We start from the raw sequence: 19,380 nt of genomic DNA, 5'->3' as shown, positions 1-19,380 counted from the left end.
CACTTTATTTTTCCCACCTACTTCTGATATGATGCTCTGGGCTATGAGGACAATGACTTAAATACACCTTGCTTTGCCTGAAAGTATGGATGTGAGAACCTAGCGCCATTAGATCTCCACCTCTGTGATAATAACCGAGAAATCCCCATAACGTGGTTACGATAACTGGTGGTTCTCTAGGTAGCCGTACTATGATAGCAACCGGCGTGGGGGAAGGACATAATCAAATCAATACAATTACTTCAAGGAGCAATTTGGTAGCGACATGGCGAATCACCCCTGGACACACGAAGTAGACTGACAAACGGTCAGATACCATTAGGGCCCTTCGGCAGAGGCTTATTCATCGTTCACCCAACTCCCCTTAGTATTTGTACGGTATTCCGGGCACATTCGGAAGTACGGTGTTGTAACACGCCGACACTTTATTTTGAGACTTACAATCAATCATCAGAGTCTATTGAATATGTTCAGTACTAGCCTCATCTTGACATAAATGTTCCTAAAACAAAAGTGGAAAAGTAATAAGAGATTAGAGGATCTAACTTGTGATTGATTCCCGGCTTACTCCTTGCTCCACCTTGGAGAAACCCCACTCGGTCCACTCAGACCATTTAGTCTTCCTACGGAGTTGTCAGTGCTGCATTCATGAATACGGATTGAGAACCGGAATTATAGTAACTCCGAATGAGCGGATTACTAAGGATGAGCATAGCATAAATAGCAAGAAATAGCAAGTAATAAATGACAGAGATTTCAATGCCCTCATTGGCTGAGCAAGTTACGGAAGACAGCAAGTTCCGACAGGAGTTGACTGCCTGGTCTTCTCAAACCACTAACCACTTGGACCACTTAATCTCCCATCCTTCCGGGCGTAGTACCGCGGATGGCAAGAGGGTAGCCGGAAATGGTGTCCTCTTGGTAGAATTTCTATTGCTTTTTCGGGTTCTCGTGGGTATACCCACGACCCGCCAAGAACCCATGGGCGGGTATATTACGGAATTCACATGTAATACAGACAACACCACATATAGGGAAGAGTTTTATTGGGGTTGCCTCACGTGATGCCCGCACAGAGCCGACAGGCCTACGGAGGGGTTTCTTCCGTCCTGCAACTGCCTCACGGGAGTCAATTGCTCGCCTCTGCTGGTAGCTCGTCATCTCTCACGCAGTCAAGACTCGTTTTGTCCCTCCTACCTTCCCTCTGTACATAAAAACCATTGCAAATATACAGACACATTGCCTCCCTACAAGGAGCGCGGATGGGCTCTATCTGACGCTACGATCTAAGACCGCAGCGACAGGTGACCCATCACGGCCAAACTATACACGTTCCTGATCCCTCTTGACTGGGTGAGGTCACCAATAAAATAGTATGTAAAAATCACAATCGCAAGTACTTAATTGGCTATGCCCGTACTAGTACGTACTGTAACGACCACGTTCCGAAAATATCCACTCTATCTTTATTCCGTTTCAAAAATGACGTTCCGGGTTCGGGCTCTGAGATTCGGCCTTTGAGATTCGGCCTTTGAAGTTCAATCGCCGAAGATGTCTGTTTCATGACTCATGCTGCTGACTTCCTTTACAGTTATTACTCACTTTCTGCTGGCCCACTCACTTACCTACTGCTTTGGTATTGCACAATTTTGGTTTGCTTTTCTGGCATCCCTCCAGCACCAAGCCCCCCGAAGCCATCCTTCAGCCCAAATACCGAGTTTGAACTTCAAGCCAAATCAGCAAAGCTTACACCATGGCTTTACCCCCGTTGCCTGTTGACTCCGCATTGGATGCTATTGGAAATACGCCTGTCGTGCGTCTCCATCGCGTGGTTCCGGAAGGCCATGCTAAGGTCTTTCTGAAGCTAGAATACTTGAACCCGACCGGTTCGTATAAGGATCGTATGGCGAAGTCCATGATTGAGCAAGCCGAGAGAAAAGGGAAGCTTCAGCCAGGTATGACGGTTGTGGAAGCCAGTGGTGGCAGTACGGGCTCTTCTTTGGCATTCGTCTGTTCCATCAAGGGATACCAATTCAGAGTGGCTTCTTCCAATGCCTTTGCAGTCGAAAAGCTACGGACTATGCGTGCCCTGGGTGCCACTGTGGATATAATTCACAGTCCATCCGACTGCGTCACAGCAGACCTTATCCCCTCTATGATACGCCATGCACGAGGCGTTGCCAGCCAGGAAGGACACCTCCTCATCGACCAGTTCAATAATACAGATAGTCTTCCGGGGTATGACTTAATCGGCGAAGAACTGATTGAACAATTCCCAAATGGAATTGATGCCTTCTGTGGCACGTTTGGTGGGGCTGGCATGGTCACGGGGGTGTCTCGAGTGCTTAAATCGAGGTGGCCAGAGACACGGTTTATAGTGATAGAGCCGGAATCTTCACCCGTCCTCACGAAGGGTCATGCCGGCTCCCATAGTGTGGAGGGTGTTGGGGTGGGTTTTATCCCACCTCACCTCAATCGCAGCTTATATGATGAGGCATGGGGTATTTCAGAAGAGGAGGGGCGTACTATGTGTCGGCGACTTGCCCGGGAAGAGGGGCTGCTTGTGGGAACTTCCACGGGTCTCAATGTCGTCGCTGCCATTGCCCTAGCCAAGGAGCTAGGTCCTAACAAGACGGTGGTTACCGTTGCTGCTGACACCGGACTTAAATACATGAACGGAGACCTCTTCGCCGATAACGGAAAGAATCAGGATAGAATCTATGTACCAAATTGAACAAACACTTAAATCGTACCACTTCGGTTACTTGCTGTTGAAAACTTGTTCTTGCCCACGATACTTTAGCATTGGGCCGGCTTTCAATCATTGCCGTTAATTTCCATTTCTCTTATCGGCCCGATTCTTAATCTGCTCGAGTCTTTCGAGGTTGCATAGTTTGTATCACAAGGACACGATCAACCTTCCGCGCATGGTTAGATAGAATAGAATTTATCGGCGGGCTCCGTTCACTACTCCATTAGACAAGCCTAGAGTCAGGAGTTGACTACGCGGGATCCCGAATCCCGGCATTAGTCCAGCGACCAACGCAAGGACGAAATCCTCGACACATAAACCCGCGCCCGCTCGCTATTTCCACCTCCATCAATGAAGACTTGGGTGTCAGGTGTCTTCCACCTCTGTGTTACAAGGCTGGGAAACCGTCTCAAAACCCCCACGAACACTAAAGGTTAACTATTTATAATTCTGTCTCAAAATTACTAAGAACACATTATCCTTGGAGATATGAACGCGCATCACCCGAGATGGGGAGGACCGCCTACCAACACCAAATGGCGCCACCCTTATTTTATTCCGGCTGATTTCAGCTTAATGATCAAACATCGCCGGGCAAATCTATACAGACAAACTCGAGTACTTGCTGGCTCAAAATAGCACGATTGACGCGGGAGTCGATAGCCATTTAACCACCTTTTCATAGGCCCAGGTATTATTCTCGTCCACGACAAATGAATCTAACCCGGAAACCTCAACACTCTTGCCCAGCGAAGTTCACGCCACTAGTTTCCATTGGAACGAGCAAACAAAAAATTGGTTCATTGACAGGCAACCCTCTAGTTAAATTAGCATGCTAATGATAATATTTCAAGGGGAAAAGGCTCCCGGGCTCCTCAGTTGGACACCGATAGTTGAGCAAAATTTACCACAATGTTACTACTAGGCCTTTTTTGCGCATCATGTCCAACCAATGGACAATGCTGGAACTATCTGCGTTCCGGCTATCATACTCCTCCCATATGGCTTTCACAAATTGTAGCGTGTCGTCCATTCGTCGATGAGGCAGTGTCTGTTGGAGGCTACTGAGTCGCGTGAGGACAAGGTCTCTCGCCCTGGACGTTTCCAGAGTTGATCGCGGAATGACTGTATCCGTAGTATCTCTGATATCGAATGTGGAGGGACTAGTTATTTCGGGTACATTCAAAGTCGGTAGACCAGACGAAAATGGATCCATCCCGAGGGAACCCCACGTGGTGCCCGAGGATAGCCGCCCGGCTCCTTCGCCGTTCCCGTCGGAGATGTCCCCCGACTGAAAAAGGACTTCAAATTTGAGGCCCGTGGCTGCGGAAAGATATAATATCAAATGGATAGACCTTGAGCCCGATTGAGGAGGGATTTGCTCGAGTGTAGCAACAAGGTCTAGGGTCAGTGAAAGGAGATACTCTCTTCGAGACGCCCGATGCTCAGAAATATTGTCTATCGCTTCGGCAGGCAATCTTCCGGTCAAGCCTTGAGGCGCCCCTCGTGGCACCCTTTCAAGGTCACTAAAAGCGAGATGTAGCTGTAGCAAGGCTGCTTGACGGTATGCTTCGGCAGTTTGCACCAGATGAGCGATGGGGGTATTGTCGTCCTGCGTCTGCACGGGAAACCCTTGAATTTCATCCATGAGAACCAGGGTCTCGAAGTCCATGGCCAGTAGCTCTCTTTGAAGGTCGTGTGCCAGAGAAAAGTTGGAAAGTATTTCGCACGCTAGTAAGGTCGTGAAGCCTGCCGTATTCTTCCTTTGATGACTAACATTATAGCACAGGGCCAATACCTGCCCGGAAACATCTACAACCTCATTTGAAATGCCAGACCATGAGTTAGGCCTGGTCCCCAAAAGGCTCTGCCCCAGATCACATGGCAGTGACTCAATGGGAACCGCATTCGCATTGCACCCTGAAATTCCCATTGCCTGCCAAAGCCTCACATTGTAAGATTGTCGCCTTTTCTCCAACCTTGCAGGGATTGAACCACGCCCGGCTGCCGCCATTAGCATTTCCCAGTAGCCCAATGCTTGGCAGAAGTACGCATGGAGTGGCACGTTTGAAGTTGGTAGCTCCACTCCCCAGATTGAAAGTAACTCGCGAGCAGATTCCAGCCAACGATATTCTGAGCGAGACGCTAGCGTGCAATCCAACGAATTGCCCAACGTGAATACCGCGTAGACAAGGTCGGGCTGGACTTTTGGTGACTGCGAACGGCGTGCTAGGTAGATGGCTTCATCGATGGCTGCGACTGCTTGGGATCGCAAGGCTGCCTCGATGCCCCAGAGCCGGGGCGTACTGACCGAAAGGCGGGCGGCGGACATCGTTTGGATGGTATAAAAAACCGCCCTCGACGTGCTCCATGAACTCCAAGCCAGTTGACGATTGTAGCTGATCTCAGAATCATATGTGGACCACAGTGGGCAAATGTGGCCAAACCAGTGTTCAATCAGCATAGTTGGAAGATCGATAGGAGCCTGCAAAATCCTTGGGCTCAGTGGAGCATCCTCTTGATACTCTTCATACGCTTCTAAGAAGTCAGGCTCTATGGGGAAGGATGTCTTGCCCCACGTGTCACTGGAGTCTAGACACACGCTGGGATCAAGGGCCGTGGATTGCACCCTTATGGGAAAATCAGGCGGCCAGGGGGGACTAGTGCTCACGGCCACGTTGAGTCCATTACATGAGGTATCGGAGACGCTTGAAATATCAGTTTCGCGGTTTGTTCTGAAGCTGAGCTTATCATCATTCGGTTGGCCTTGGTATTGCAGAGTGTCAACCTCGTTTGACTGGCTGCTGGTTGTATCTGCCGAGGTTGTCTTCTGGGGCCGCTCGTATTTCGTTGACCAGCGCAATGTCTGCTGGAACCCGGGGCACTGATAACCAAGCATCCAGCAGTTTTGACAGGCCGGGTGGCTCTCATCGCATTTGATCTGTTGGCGTCAGGATTCCCAATCGGGCATTTCTCGCGCCCATGCCAGGACTCACCCGCCGGCTCTTGCATCTAGGCTGCGGCAAAACCGTGGTTTTGGGTATCATAGTCAAAACCACAACCGCAAGTTTGCGGTATTGGATATCAACTTGAAAACCGCAACCACAACCGCAGATTTGCGGTTTAACCGCGGTTATCCATGGACAACCGCAAGGAAACCGCACTAGCATAGCTCTCGCCTCATTAACCGATTCCAGCCTATCAGGTGATACTTATACAGTTTTCCAAACTCTTTAACCTAATTTTGAAGATACGCCTCTTCTCGTAAAACAGTACAACGCTATAGATTTTATTGCTCATGCCATCGGTTTATAAGAAATAATTACCTTCTTGTTCAATAAATGGCCGAATATTGATATATAGTCTCTTATCGCTTGACCAGTAAGCGATGGTTGTCTGGAATTTGCCAAAATATATATAGTATAGGGGGAGAACAAAATATACCTTCTACGTGAAATATAAAATATTTCGCAGTTGACGAAATCAAGCTAGGATAGATCTGATTCCTACTGAACAATACAGAATTTTCATTTGTATTTTAACTTATACTAAAACATTTACTCGGAAAGATTCAGAGAAAATCTGGGTTCGATTTCAAATTCCGCGGACTTAGTGAATTTTTCCTGTGTGGATATTCTGCGGTTTTGGTGTGGTTATCCAATGGATAACCGCACCAAAACCGCACTACCATCGCTAGTCATTCAATTAACATACAGGATGGGTTTTAAACAGGTCAAACCCCTGGTCGCGAGCCGTTTGTCTCCCAAAAAGTTCGGGAAATTTCTGTACATTCCTCTCTTCCGCCTTCTCTTGATATCTCTTCCTCACTTCTAGTTTCTAGTCTTTGGAGACTTACTATAATGCCTCAGTCCCAAGTGTCCTTTTACTCTGATTCCTTTATCGATCCCGATCTTCGTCAATCAGATGACCTTCCTGATTTACCAAGCAGTCAATCGACCGAGACTTCTAATTCTTTCACTCCCCTTCCCCAATTGTCATATGCGCCGAAATCACTTGAGCGCGTCGGATCTACACTTCGAAAATTCTGGATTCTCTACGCTAGTGAGCCCGAGATGGAAGACTCCCGGAAGCAGTTTGTGGAATGGTGGTTAAACACTTTGTTTGGATCAAACCCGCAATGCCGCGATAGCTTACACTGGGATGGGAAAAAAACCTCGGGTACTTTGGGAACAATTTGAACAGGTTGCAAACGAGAAGACTGGCGAGCCTAGGGTTATGTGTAAGCGGTGTTGTACAACCCTTACTCATCCAGGTCATAAGCGTACAGGGACCTCTGCGCTTAAAGCACATCTGAAAGGAGGTACCTGTCGCTTAGAGGAAAGGAAGCGAGGAATCGACCAATTATTCCGTAATTTAGTAGGTGTTTCATAGCTTCATGAAGAGATAGAGAGAAATCGCTAATGTCATTATGATCTAGCCGCGGGTACCAACAAAAGTCTTCACCAATGATTTTCTCCAGCGAAAAATTCTCAATTTTCTTACCACCGCCCGTCTCCCATTTCGGATCATTGAACACCCTGAGTTCAAAGACCTCCTTGAAGCTGCCCAGCTCTCTGAATCCCGGCTTGATATTCCTTCTGCGCGGACTATCAGACGGCTTTTAGACGACACTGTCCGGGAACAGCAAAAAAATGTGCTTAGTAAACTTCCAAAAGGAAGCCATCTCTCAATTGCACTTGACTGCTGGACATCTCCCTTTTCCCAGGCATTCATGGCAATAACTGGATATTTTCTTGATCAAGAATGGAATTACTGCGAGGTTCTTCTTGGGTTTGAGCATCTCCAAGGATCGCATACCGGTGCCCATCTAAGTCAGAAGGTGATTCAAATACTCCAGGAGCATAATATCAATGATCGGGTATTATCCATTACCACGGATAATGCATCGAATAACAACACCATGATGCTAGGTGTCCAAGAGATGGTTCAATCGCATGTTCTCAGTGAGACGTCTGTCTTCCGGATTCCATGTATTGCGCATGTTATCCAGCTGAGCCTAAAGGATCTACTTGGAAAGATAAAAGCGCATCCAACCAATAAGGAAGCGGAGTCTGAGTGGCCTGATGCACGTATGCAGTCACTACAGACTAACTCCCGGCGGCCAATAAGAGATATTGTGATAACCTTAAAGAAGGTGAGTATATCGCCGCACTCTCTCTATGATGATACTAACAGATTATCGTTAGATTCGAGAGCTCGCTGTCTTTATCAATGCTAGTCCGCAGCGCAGAGAAGCTTTTCTTACTCTTCAGACTACTGAGCCTAAGCTTGTTCCGATCCAGGATGTTCGCACACGCTGGAATTCCACCTTCCTCATGCTCAATCGTGCCAGGGAATTACAATCCGTCTTCGATCGGTACTGCATAGCATATCAGCACGTTCAGTTCAAGCTTGATCAAGAGGAATGGCGCCAAGTCGAATATTTGCTTCTGGTCACTAAGCCTTTCTATGATTTTACTAGTGTATTATCAAAGACCAGAGACGTTACTGTTCACCATGTCTTCAGTATCTACAATCGGCTGTTTACCCATCTTGATGACGCTGAGAAGAAACTGAAACGTAAAGCTGTCCCATGGAAAATGAGAATGCTTCAGGCGCTTCGATCGGCAAAGAGAAAGCTCTTAAAATACTACACTGCAACGGACTATGAGTCATATGGCATAGTCTATGCGATTGCAACTATCCTTTGTCCGTCAAAAAAGCTTCGATACTTTGAAAGTGCGGATTGGAGGGGGAACAATTGGAAAGGGGAGGAAGTCGATTTTACGAAGCATTACCGGGAGGTTCTACAGAAGGAGTTCAAGCGATATCAGCAGCAATTTAGCCAGCAAACAGTACCGGCTGATAGCCAAGAAACTGTGGATGCCGCTCAAAATGAGCTTGAGCTATTATGTGAACCAGAGACTGCGCTCCGAGCTGAAGTGGATCGGCGGGAAGATGAGTTGACACGTTATTTGGCGAAAGGCAAATATTCTCCCATTACTTATACCGTGCGAAAGCTAATTGATGCTACAGGGCTCACAAAGGGTAACCCTCGGCTCTTCTGGAAGGAACATGAGCACGAGTATCCGATCCTTGCAAAGATTGCACGAGATATCCTCTCAGTTCCTGCGAGCGGTGCTGGTGTCGAGCGACTCTTTAATTGTGCTCGGGATGTCTGTCACTATCGTCGGGGACAGTTGAAGCCAGACACAATAAAAGGCCTAATGCTTCATCTCTTCTCATCCAAATTTGATCTTGAACAAACCGAACTAGAGATGATCAAAGGTTATTTGTCGGTCGGAGAGGTTGCAATGCTTGATCAGACAAGGAAATCTATTCCGCCGCTCAATGAAGTCGAACCGATCAGTGACAACGAAGACGAGGGTTGCGAAGCAGAGAGTACATTTGAGGATGACACAGATGAATCTGATAATGAGGCAGAAGAGGAGTCATCTGCCACGCAGTCCGTAGCTCAAACGAGGCAGATACAGCGGAAGCGGCGTCGAAGTAAGACCTCTGAGGCTCTAGATGATGCTGATAATGGTCTCCCACTTCCGGTGATTCCAATTGAGGAGAAGACGCAGGCTAGGCCAGGAAGGGTTCGGAAGAAACCTAAGCTACCGGAGGGATTTGAGATTGATAAGTTGTAATATTCGAAACTCATAAAAGAGATCGAAATTTGGTTCAAATATTTATTCTAGAGATTTTATATGAGGATACGCCAAAATACTACGAAAAGTTCACGATCTATGCAGTCAGAGATAAACCACAATGTTTAAATATCCATGGATAACCGCAAAAACCGCGGTTTTCCAAAGTGAAAACCACAGCCGCCCGCAGTGCGGTTTGCGGTTTTCAGATCAGGTCCAAAACCGCAAATTTGCGGTTGCGGTTTTGGTTATCCGCGGTTACCTATGGTTTTGCCGCAGCCTACTTGCATCGCGAACAGCCCTTTCGAGATTTCGGCGCTTTCCTCCGAGTTCGCTCGCTTGTGCGGTTCATGGGGACTCTGTCGCCCACAGACTGGCCCAGGGACGCCCTTGTCGTGCTGATATCGGAGACGCTGTGCGGCTTATGAACCCCGCATTATCTCACTTCCCCAACCCACAACGGGAGGCACCACGTGACGAGGGAATGAGTGCACATAGGCCGCGCCAAAACCCGCCCAAAACCCCAACCTGTTGATTATAAGTGATGCTTCAGTGTTCATATTTCTAAGGAGAGTTAATTATGTGTTATGTTGCATGTTGTCTAAGATACAAGTAGGCTGGTGAACAGGTATATATGTATGCACGTGATCCCAGCCTCATTATTGTCTCAGCGACCGGGATATTTTGTCAAGTATAGTGGACCACATTCTTACTAGTGCGCTTGGAGATATTCAGCTATCATGTATGCCTGATTTGTGCCTGTGTTTGTGAGGCTAGTAAGCCCCAAACCCCTTTTATTCTGCACCTACTATAGTATCAAGTATCACACTCTCAAGTACTTTGCTGTACTAGTCCGTACTGTCCCGCTCGAAGTTCGACATATTTCAACAGGGTTTATAAAGACCAAAACCCCCGGTGGGTTACCCATGGGCGGGTAAAGAAATTGTAAACCCGACCCAAACCCGCGCATAGCGAGGTCTAAGTGCAGATAAGGCCGACAGCTACCAAAAGGACGAAGTGTTGTTGTTCAGAGGAATGGATTGACTTATTCTTCCAGAGGGATACATGAGCCTATATATACAGCAATGAGCCTAGTTGATTGGAAATCAACTTGGGTTGTCCATATTGATACCTCGGACTTAATTCCGACGGTGCGGCTTGGTTCCTGATCTGCACCAGCCTCATGTCGCAACACGATGAAAAGATCAATGAAGACACCCATCATGCCTCTCAGATTGTGGGCACCCGGGTCCCGCTGTGTACAGGTAATTTCAGGATTCTCTCGAATTGGCTGGGGGAAATCCGTCAATTCGGCCAAGGTCGAGCGTACCATCAGAGCATAGATATACTACATAGTTAGCTCCTACAATACCAACTGTCCCTAATAGCAAGTCAAAAGATCTTATGCTACGCTCTGGATCAATTCTTTACAGACTTCGTTATCGTTGCTCTAATCCCTTCCCACTACCGAAACTGGTTCTGTAACACACGCAGCTTGCTCAGATAGGGATCTTTGTCCACGTAGGTTCCCCTCAACCATCTGGGCACTCCCACATCTGCCATGTCGAAGGCTCGTCGCGAGTGCAGTGTCCGTGTATTGTCAAACAACACACACTCCCCGGGGTTCATCTTGCGCTCATACAAATACTCTGGTCGTTGTAAGAGAGCATTGAATTTCGACGCGGCCCAGTGCCATTCGTCAGCTTTGCTGTTTAACGCCGAGAGAGCGGAATTTCCCGGATCCATTGGAGATTCGTGGTTGGAAAAGGGTGCGAGGAATGGAGGGCCCCAATTGACTTTCTGCAGACTTTCAACTAGCTCGGCTGTCTGCCATTCAACCCCCGCGTCTCCGGCATGGAGGGATTTCATCGCATTCAGATAATCCTGAAACCGGGTGTAAACGGTATCTCCGATACGAAGGGGACTCAGATCAATGACTGGTTTGGTCGTGTGATACACATTTGAATCCGGATGGTTGTAATGGTAGTTCACAGGGACAGTGGCCAGGGTATTGAAGGCGTCCGTGTCCGAGTGAAACAGGTCGACCGCTGCCTTGAACGCATCAGCGAATACGCTGGCTCCGCCTGAAGAGGCAGACTGGATGCAGTGCAGAAGTTGGATATGCGGGGGGTGCTGGAAATACAGCAAATCCGTGTGGAAATCCAAATCGTGCGAGGTGTAAGCGGCATTGATTGCTGCCGGAACTGTTCGGACTGTGTCAAACGCATTAGATGAGGATCAAGGATGTCGGTGTCAAGAGGCGTACCATCCCAAGTTTGGCCATAGAAGGTATCCTTGATCGGTCCAATCCGAGTCGCAATGGTAGCGAGAGATTCCTCCCGACCAGGGATACTGGTCACAAAGGCCAGGCCTTCGGTGCGTAGCTGTCTGATGAGTTGATACAGCATATGATCATCTTTCATGTACGCGTCGTAGTCGTAGTCTGGCAGATTAAGAGGCTCTTGGCTCCACAAAACCGGAGGCAGGAACGAGTCTTGGTGGGACCCAGGAGCCTGGCCCGACTGCACTATACCCCGAAGAGCTTCCATGCTCAGCTCCGTAACGTGCTCCTTACTATGTCCTGGAACATCGTTCTCCCATGTGATCGACGCAGATTCCGATGAAGCGTCGACCTCCACTGCTCGGGCATGAACATTAGAGGGTATGTCCGCAGTAGAAAATAGCCTCTGCTTGGTAGACTCGTGCACGCATGCTGGGCAGGAGCATGCGTCACGCAGCAGTACAGCTGAAAATTCAACAGACTCCCCGTCTAAAGGGATGGATACCCGTGAAGGTAGTCTTTCTGCCAAGGACGCCTTCTCAGTTGGTAAATTTCCATCAGCAACCTTTCTGGTATGTGTTACAGAATAAGGCTGACGGAAGTGGTTGCCCCCCACTGAGCCTGTCACTCGGGACAATGGCTTTCTCAGAGCCTGTCAGTCTTGGTCTAAGCCGGTAAATGCGAATCCAAGCACTCACTCACATTCAGGGAGTCCGGTCTATGGTTCCTTGCGTTCAGGAGCTGAAACGGTGATACATACTGGGATCTTGAGAATCGGCGACACAATGGTGTTCCCAGTACCAAAACTTTCACGGCTTGGAGTTTGCGAGCGGCTTGCATTTTGGGGAAGCACGTCAGTACGGCTACTACCAAAAACAAGGATACCGGAAGATATTGGAGCTACGACACTTGAAAGAGGCGATCCATTTTATAAATGGACAATGATGTGCCTCGACATTGATATAGATGCATCTCACAACCGCGAATGGATGATGGCTCTAACCTATTTAGGAAAACGTGTACGAGCCGCAGCAAATACATCATCGACCTCACAATTTATGCACGTTCTGAGGGTTCTCGGGGTGTGTGGGTCATGGAGTGCATCAGCTGGGCTGTTTACAGCACTGTGGACATTGGCTATGGATGATGTTCTTCGTACGGACTTGCCGAATGGGGATTTTACAGCGGGGGGGGGGCTTCATTGATAGCCGCTGGAGCTAAACTGCTTTTGGAATAACAATACGCTTTTCTTGGCAAGCAAAATGCAGCCTGACGCCGATTGGCGCACGGCCCACATTTGCATCGCAGCGTTGGTATAATTCACGTGCTTCACGCAGGGATTGGGTCTGGCAACAAGCTGAATTCAGAATATTTGAGGAGCCATGTACGCAATCTTCTGGACAGTTGTTAGGACGACTGATCTGCCTCAACTTCGTCTTCAAGGACGTTGTGCTATCGCAGAACCTGGGAAAGAATGTCCGGCATCCAAACTAGAACGTTGAATATGGCCTCGAACACGAAGCAAGAGTCCCCCGAGAATGCCGCGCAGACCCCTCTGCAATTGATCTCTCAGGGAGTTTGCCTTCCAGGAATTCCTCAGCATCCAACTTTCACTGCCCAAAGGCAATGGATCCTGGAGCAGATGGCACTTGCCTTTCGCGTCTTCGCACGAAAGGATTATACGGACGGTATGGCCGGCCACATTTCGGTTCGGGACCCAGAGAACCCGCACACATTTTGGACAGTAAGAAACACTTCAGCCGACCAAGACCAATGAGTAGGCCATCTAAAATTCTCAGAACCCACTAGCAGTGCACTTTGGGGTATTGAAGGCGAGTGACATGATCCTGGTCAACTATGAGGGCATGCCGATCGGTGGTAAGACGCCTTTTCCCAGACCTGGTACTATCAATCCTAAATCAACACTTTTTTTTAGGAAACACGAGACGGCCAGCAAACGCTGCGGGGTTTATAATCCACAGTGCTGTACACAAGGCTCGACCGGATGTCGAAGCTGCCTGTCACACTCATAGTCCGCATGGAATGGCATGGAGCGCTTTCGGAAGACCTCTGGAAATGTTGACCCAAGACGCTGCGTACCTCTATGGCGACGCACAAGCCGTCTATCAGGTATTGTCCTTGCCCCAATTCCATATGTTCTTAGCTGACGAATTGTAGGATTTCGGAGGTGTTGTACTCACCGAGGAAGAAGGCAATCGGATTGGTGCTGCTCTAGGTACATCGGCCGTTAACTGAATTTATGTCGTGTGTACTGACACACGTCGAATCTATAGGCGCAAAGGGCAAGGGCATGGTACTACAAAATCATGGCCTTTTGACGGTTGGCTCGACCGTCTCGGAGGCATGCTTCTTGATGACCTTGATGGAGCGCGCCTGTCAGTGTCAGTTACTCGCTGAGGCGGCGGCAGCGAATGGGCTGCCAAAGGTCTTTATACCAGACGAGAGCGCAAAGTATACATTTGAGAACTCGAGCGACCCTGAAACGCTCTTTTGGGAGGGGCAGCCAGACTTAGAATTCGAGGCATACATGTGCAAAGGCGAGCATCGAAATTGATATACTTGGCCAGTCGCTATGGATATTTGAGCAAAGCTTTTATTAAACATGAATGCGGTTTCAATTTGTACCTATTGCAGCAAGCTAATACAGGATGGCATTGTATAGAGAGGGAATTAGGCATAGTACGTCCTATAGAAGAGCCCCAGCGATATAGAAGGGAAAACGTCATATGAGCTGGCTCTTGCTACTACTCCTCTCCTAGCCCAATTATTCTAGGTTTAATTCAGTCTCAGGATAGTCTAGAGGCGACTAGGAAATGGCACGACGGTTCTGAGCCAGATACCCACGCTGTCCCAGTAAGGACTGTTGTAATTGGCTTATCGGCTGAAGGGCGGGCCCACGCAGTGGCCCTTCCAGGCGGCGATCGAGGATGGCACTAACACTATATTTATGACACTCGGCGACGATCTGGTTGTGAGTGAAGAGGCGGTGGATTCGATCACACGATCACTCAAAAGTCGATAGTGATCATGGTCGGCCGATAAGACGCCGGCAGTAGGTGATGAATAATGCACTTAAGACCTAGATCATAATACCTGTGACCTATATATGCATGGAGACGCCAGTTGGCAGCCAGATGGCTTGTCAGGACCATGGGCCATAGTCGAACGACCCATGAGCCCCAGGAAGAAGATGTGGGGCTGCGGGAGCGCCGATCGAGCTCCCGGAACCAACCACAGCCCAGGAACGCCAGACGCGCTCCTAGGTAGGGATCAAGTGATCCCAGAAACACCTCAAGAACAAAGTGTCCTCTAGGAACTCTAAGTTTGATCCCCAGCAGCTACCAAGAGCGTGCCTAGGAACCATACTATAGATCCTAGAATGGAGTCCTAGTAACTGGGTCTAGGATATATACCTATAAGCAATTTTAGAAATACAAATTTTAGAACGCCGGCAATAAGAGCGGCAACAGAAAGAAGGGCTAATCGTTGAATATTTTTAGCCAAGCGGCACGCACTGAAATCATCTCGGGAAGGACTGACTAGGGTACTCGACGGCTGGAACCACCCTTCCAGAACTCAACCTGACAGAGACCCCGGACATTGCAAGAAAAGGATGAGGGTTTGCCTATTCCGTGCTCTCCTGTTCGTCTTTCCTGTAAACACAGGTACTACAATTGGTATCTCAATCCAAGGAATATATTCCATGTAAAGCAACCTCTACGGTTAAGTCCGAGTACTTTTGATAATAAGCGTATAGGATAGTCACCGGTTCAAGTTTAACATGTTCCCTAAGCGTTGGCCAACACTTCCGCGTGTTTAAATTAACGTTATTTGTAATTACCGGATATATTATGTACAAAATTCAGTGTGTACAGGGATAGCGTTGGGGGCACCGCAGTTAGCGAAGAATGACTCGAGAGACACAAATATGGGAGAGATTCTGTACGAGGCCAAAGATACGGCCGCAAGCTAGTGCTTGTTGCACTGGCAGCATGCCAGGTGGCTGTGTCTAGCAGCTGTCTGCGTATCCGACAGAGATTTCCCAGGGCCGTTTCAACCCGCGGCAGGAAGAACAGTTCCTCCGATATAGTCTCACCAGATACCCGGACAAATTGTACAAATCGTAACTCCATCCAGTGCACCTCTTTAGGGAAAAGGAGCGCTAGCATGTGGAGAAAAACGTCGCTAGCCTAAGTAGCGTTGGACAGCGGATCCGGACCTGTCCACTATGCAGTTCCTGAATGGCTCACCTTTCTCCAGGGTCAGCTTTTGTGGTGTTTACCAAAACCAAGGTTGGTGGATATTTACACAGAGCAGATCGTCAATCCTTACTGATCTTTTGTATTGAGCCACACAAGCATGAGCGTTAATATTGGGAATATTGCCCCAGGCGCAGGTTGAATTATGATGATGTTTCAATTATTGCAGATGTAGAGACGCCAACGACAAAATATTCTGCGGCATTCATGATCATCCAGGCGGCACCACCAGCAAAAAGCGGAATTTGGACTTTCAGCCCCAGGTCTAGGTCCATATTTGTGCTGGTTTTGAATAGTACACAATATTTACGACGAAGCGATGATTAAACAATCCTCTGTCCTTCAACTACTGTAGGCAGGTTTGGTTTTTTCTCGCACGTTTCTTGTGTGGTCAACGCCGCCTCAGATTTCGGTGGCTATGCAAACCTGGAACACACCTTCTGGACTCAAGATTCTACCTCTTTGAAAACGAATGTCAACGCCATAGGATAAGAACATATTCTAGAAAGACCAAAAAAATATTATAGAGGCACTTGGACCAAGCCGCAAAATACCTCCTTCAGCAGGGGAACATAGTTGGACTCCGCTGACATTTCGGCATATAAATATCTCGAAGTATCTCTATCAGAACATGAATAACTTGCACCTTGTTAATATTTCACAAAGACCCTCATAGAAGATCCACGTTATGGTCTCCAATGCTGGTGTGAAGAAAATTCCCAAGACTGAGCGCAGGGCTACAAAACATCGCCAGGAAACGCTGGAAAATCTTCTTGGAGAAGTACAAACAGAGGAAAACTCCAACGGAGAGGGTCCAGGTGCTGGCGAACAAGGTGCTGCTGCACCAGGACCCGTGGACGACCGACCATCCGCCGACAGGGAGCAGCCAGATCAACCAAACTCAAGTCAACGTTCTGATATTTCTGGAGACCCACACGATGAAAGAGGGCCTGCAGATGAGACCCCGGTGAGGGACGAGGAAATGTCGGACGCTGAACCTAAACTCACCGACGAGTCAACCTCTGATAGCACGGCGGGAGCACAAACACGTGGAATGAATGATTCAAGCGTTGGCCCGCAACTCTTTGTGGACTTCGAGAAGTTGAACATAAATGAATGCCGTCGTGAAAAGAAAGAACGCCACGAAGACCCCCAACCAGGCGACATAGCCTGGCTTGGCGGCACAGGGAAAAGTCGGTTCTTCATTTTTCGGGTTGGTCCCGCCCAATCCCCTAGGCACGTGTTTCGAAGAACAAGCGCGTATAGCACCGAAGGTTTCGAAAATTTGTCCCACAATCGGATTTCCCTGCTTAGATACAATGCCCCAAACGGGGATCGACATTGGCAATATACGAGAAGAAATATGGCCGGTTTTAGAGGCATCGCCATTGATGAAACGGAGAGCAACCTTAAGTGTCCACGAACATGGATCAATGTCGAATGGAAGGGTATCAAGGAAGAGCACCGGTACTTGTTGGTTGACGAATGCAACTGGACCCCTAGGACGGATGTGATTCGGTTGTCGGGCAGGAAGGTGGCCAGCATTGGAATCCGCGCAATCTGGAACTTGCAAGAGACTCTGCATATTAAGGCGATCAAAAAAGAGGGTATACGGATTTCACATTTGCCATTTGCTTTTGCTACCTTCGAGGTGGAGAAAATCAAGCCAGAAAGATCTCGCACACCGGCTCAATTGGGGTCTTTTTTCATCGAACCCAAAGAGCCGATCTAGCATCTCAGGAGAAACATGGCTAATGTTTTCAAACAAGAGCAAGAGCAGGAGACAAGTAGTGTCGAGTAGTCCCGTTCCGCCACTCAGAACGCTCCTGGATCGAATGTTGTCGAAGTCGAAAGCGGTGGGAGCAGCCAAAGCAAGAACTAGGCGCCTAAAAAATTAAATGTTCTAGCTAACATGGCAATTGTGGAAAAGACGGGGAAGTGGAACGCCATGAGCAAAGGCGAGAGCGAAAAGAGATACAGAATAGCCATGGCAAATTACGATCACTACAAGGAGGCTGAACAAGGGTGATGTGGAGGTTGAGGAAGAACTTTGAGGCGAAAGTGAAGAAGCTAGAAATCAATTCCCGCATTAAAGGTGTTATAGACTTGGTTCTTTTGCTTTTCTTTTCTTCTCTTTTGGCAAAGCTTTGACTATCTATATATCAAGAAACCAGATGTTATCTTGGAATTACCGTCTTTGCCACTGAATAATCGACATTTCTAAAATGTGTTTCCTTGGTTATTATGTCTGACCAGATTGTTAAATTCAGACCATTTTTGTTTTTAGTCAGATAATTTTACCATTGTAGATCTTACCAGTAGCTTGCCATACCTTGGTTCCTGTCACAACCGAATCAAACTGATCATGTTGGATCCCCTGGTACTTTATCTTGGGAAAAGTCCCTCTGCATTAATCAACCGCCACATATCGCGGGTCAATTCCAATGTTTCTTCATCCCAGCTGCCTTTTGAATGGCTGGAGTTCTGCTACGTCTGTAAGCCACATAGAAGCAGCAGGAACGACAAGATCCCCCGAATCACCAGTGGCAGGATGGCGACGAAGGGCAAAATGAATATTGCGCCTCAATTGTTTGGTTTGGAAATTTGATTGATGTGCTGGCTGGCGCCCAGCCCTCGTTACTGCCAAGGACCTAGAATCTAGTGCCTCCTGGGCTAGAGTTCATGTGAGTGTCAATCTGATGATCGAATTCTGCCAACTCTATATCTAGCAGACATGATGGTATAAGCAAATAAAGATATTTGTGACCAGTGAAAGAGTTACAAGTAATCACTGACTACCTACAAGCTGCAGGGCATCCTCTCGTCGCAACCACATTTTTATGACCGTCGCAACAAGACTGACAGTGCTAAAGGTGAGAATTGTAATATTGACTGTCCTATGTACGCGCTTTCCACAGAATCGATTAATATGATGCATTCTCCGTTGGAACGATTTATTGTGATATAACGACAACGAATTTGTACTGCGGATAGGTAAAGGCTGGGCTGGATTCTAGCAAACAAATGCTGGAGAAGAATGATCACACACCCTGCTAGATCACTGTCATCTGCCGGAGAATCTTCTTCGAAGGCTATCTTTCTTGTCAAGAACATGGGGGGTATTCTCAAAACAGGCGTTATTTCGTTGCCATCTGACGGGTCGACTCAAACATTGACGTGTGATATTGGGCGCACATTTTTAACAGTTTCCCCTTCTGGGGAGCCTGTGATGTTTTCGATATACCGCCGAAGGCAGATCTGAATGGCCTGTACTGTGCCAGTAACCCCAACAAAAATGTGGGGGGACAGGTGCCGGAAAGTAGTATGGTAGGCCTTGGCTTCGTGACGCAACCATTCACGGTGGCGCTCGAACGCCTGGACCTCCACTTCGAGGCGCGCTTCAATGGCTCGCAG

The 19,380-nt window shown here is 48.1% G+C and overlaps 5 protein-coding genes across 5 annotated transcripts; 3 read left to right on the top strand and 2 right to left on the bottom strand.

Annotated features, from left to right (window-relative positions):
- Positions 1 to 1,753: 1,753 nt before the first annotated feature.
- On the top strand, positions 1,754 to 2,734 carry N7508_007307 (PLP-dependent cysteine synthase family protein; the record flags this gene model as incomplete). The annotated part of the gene is made up of 1 exon (XM_058465371.1): positions 1,754 to 2,734. One exon carries the CDS (start codon positions 1,754 to 1,756, stop codon positions 2,732 to 2,734), a length of 981 nt encoding a protein of 326 aa, XP_058317773.1.
- A 922-nt stretch (positions 2,735 to 3,656) lies between these two features.
- N7508_007306 (uncharacterized protein) lies at positions 3,657 to 5,651 on the bottom strand (the record flags this gene model as incomplete). The annotated part of the gene is made up of 1 exon (XM_058465370.1): positions 3,657 to 5,651. One exon carries the CDS (start codon positions 5,649 to 5,651, stop codon positions 3,657 to 3,659), a length of 1,995 nt encoding a protein of 664 aa, XP_058317772.1.
- Positions 5,652 to 10,869: 5,218 nt separating this feature from the next.
- N7508_007305 (Clavaminate synthase-like protein) lies at positions 10,870 to 12,526 on the bottom strand (the record flags this gene model as incomplete). Its single annotated transcript, XM_058465369.1, has 3 exons — positions 10,870 to 11,618; positions 11,672 to 12,301; positions 12,385 to 12,526. The coding sequence occupies 3 exons, from the start codon at positions 12,524 to 12,526 to the stop codon at positions 10,870 to 10,872; spliced, it is 1,521 nt and encodes a 506-aa protein (XP_058317771.1).
- A 664-nt stretch (positions 12,527 to 13,190) lies between these two features.
- Positions 13,191 to 14,261, top strand: N7508_007304 (uncharacterized protein; the record flags this gene model as incomplete). Its single annotated transcript, XM_058465368.1, has 5 exons — positions 13,191 to 13,430; positions 13,486 to 13,564; positions 13,623 to 13,816; positions 13,865 to 13,922; positions 13,981 to 14,261. The coding sequence occupies 5 exons, from the start codon at positions 13,191 to 13,193 to the stop codon at positions 14,259 to 14,261; spliced, it is 852 nt and encodes a 283-aa protein (XP_058317770.1).
- A 2,393-nt stretch (positions 14,262 to 16,654) lies between these two features.
- On the top strand, positions 16,655 to 17,698 carry N7508_007303 (uncharacterized protein; the record flags this gene model as incomplete). Its single annotated transcript, XM_058465367.1, has 1 exon — positions 16,655 to 17,698. One exon carries the CDS (start codon positions 16,655 to 16,657, stop codon positions 17,696 to 17,698), a length of 1,044 nt encoding a protein of 347 aa, XP_058317769.1.
- Positions 17,699 to 19,380: the final 1,682 nt, after the last annotated feature.

Source organism: Penicillium antarcticum, assembly GCF_028974205.1.
Source record: "Penicillium antarcticum strain IBT 31339 chromosome Unknown utg000007l_segment0_segment0, whole genome shotgun sequence".
Classification (NCBI taxonomy): Eukaryota; Fungi; Ascomycota; class Eurotiomycetes; order Eurotiales; family Aspergillaceae; genus Penicillium; species Penicillium antarcticum.
This window is presented reverse-complemented; position numbering and strand designations above follow the sequence as displayed.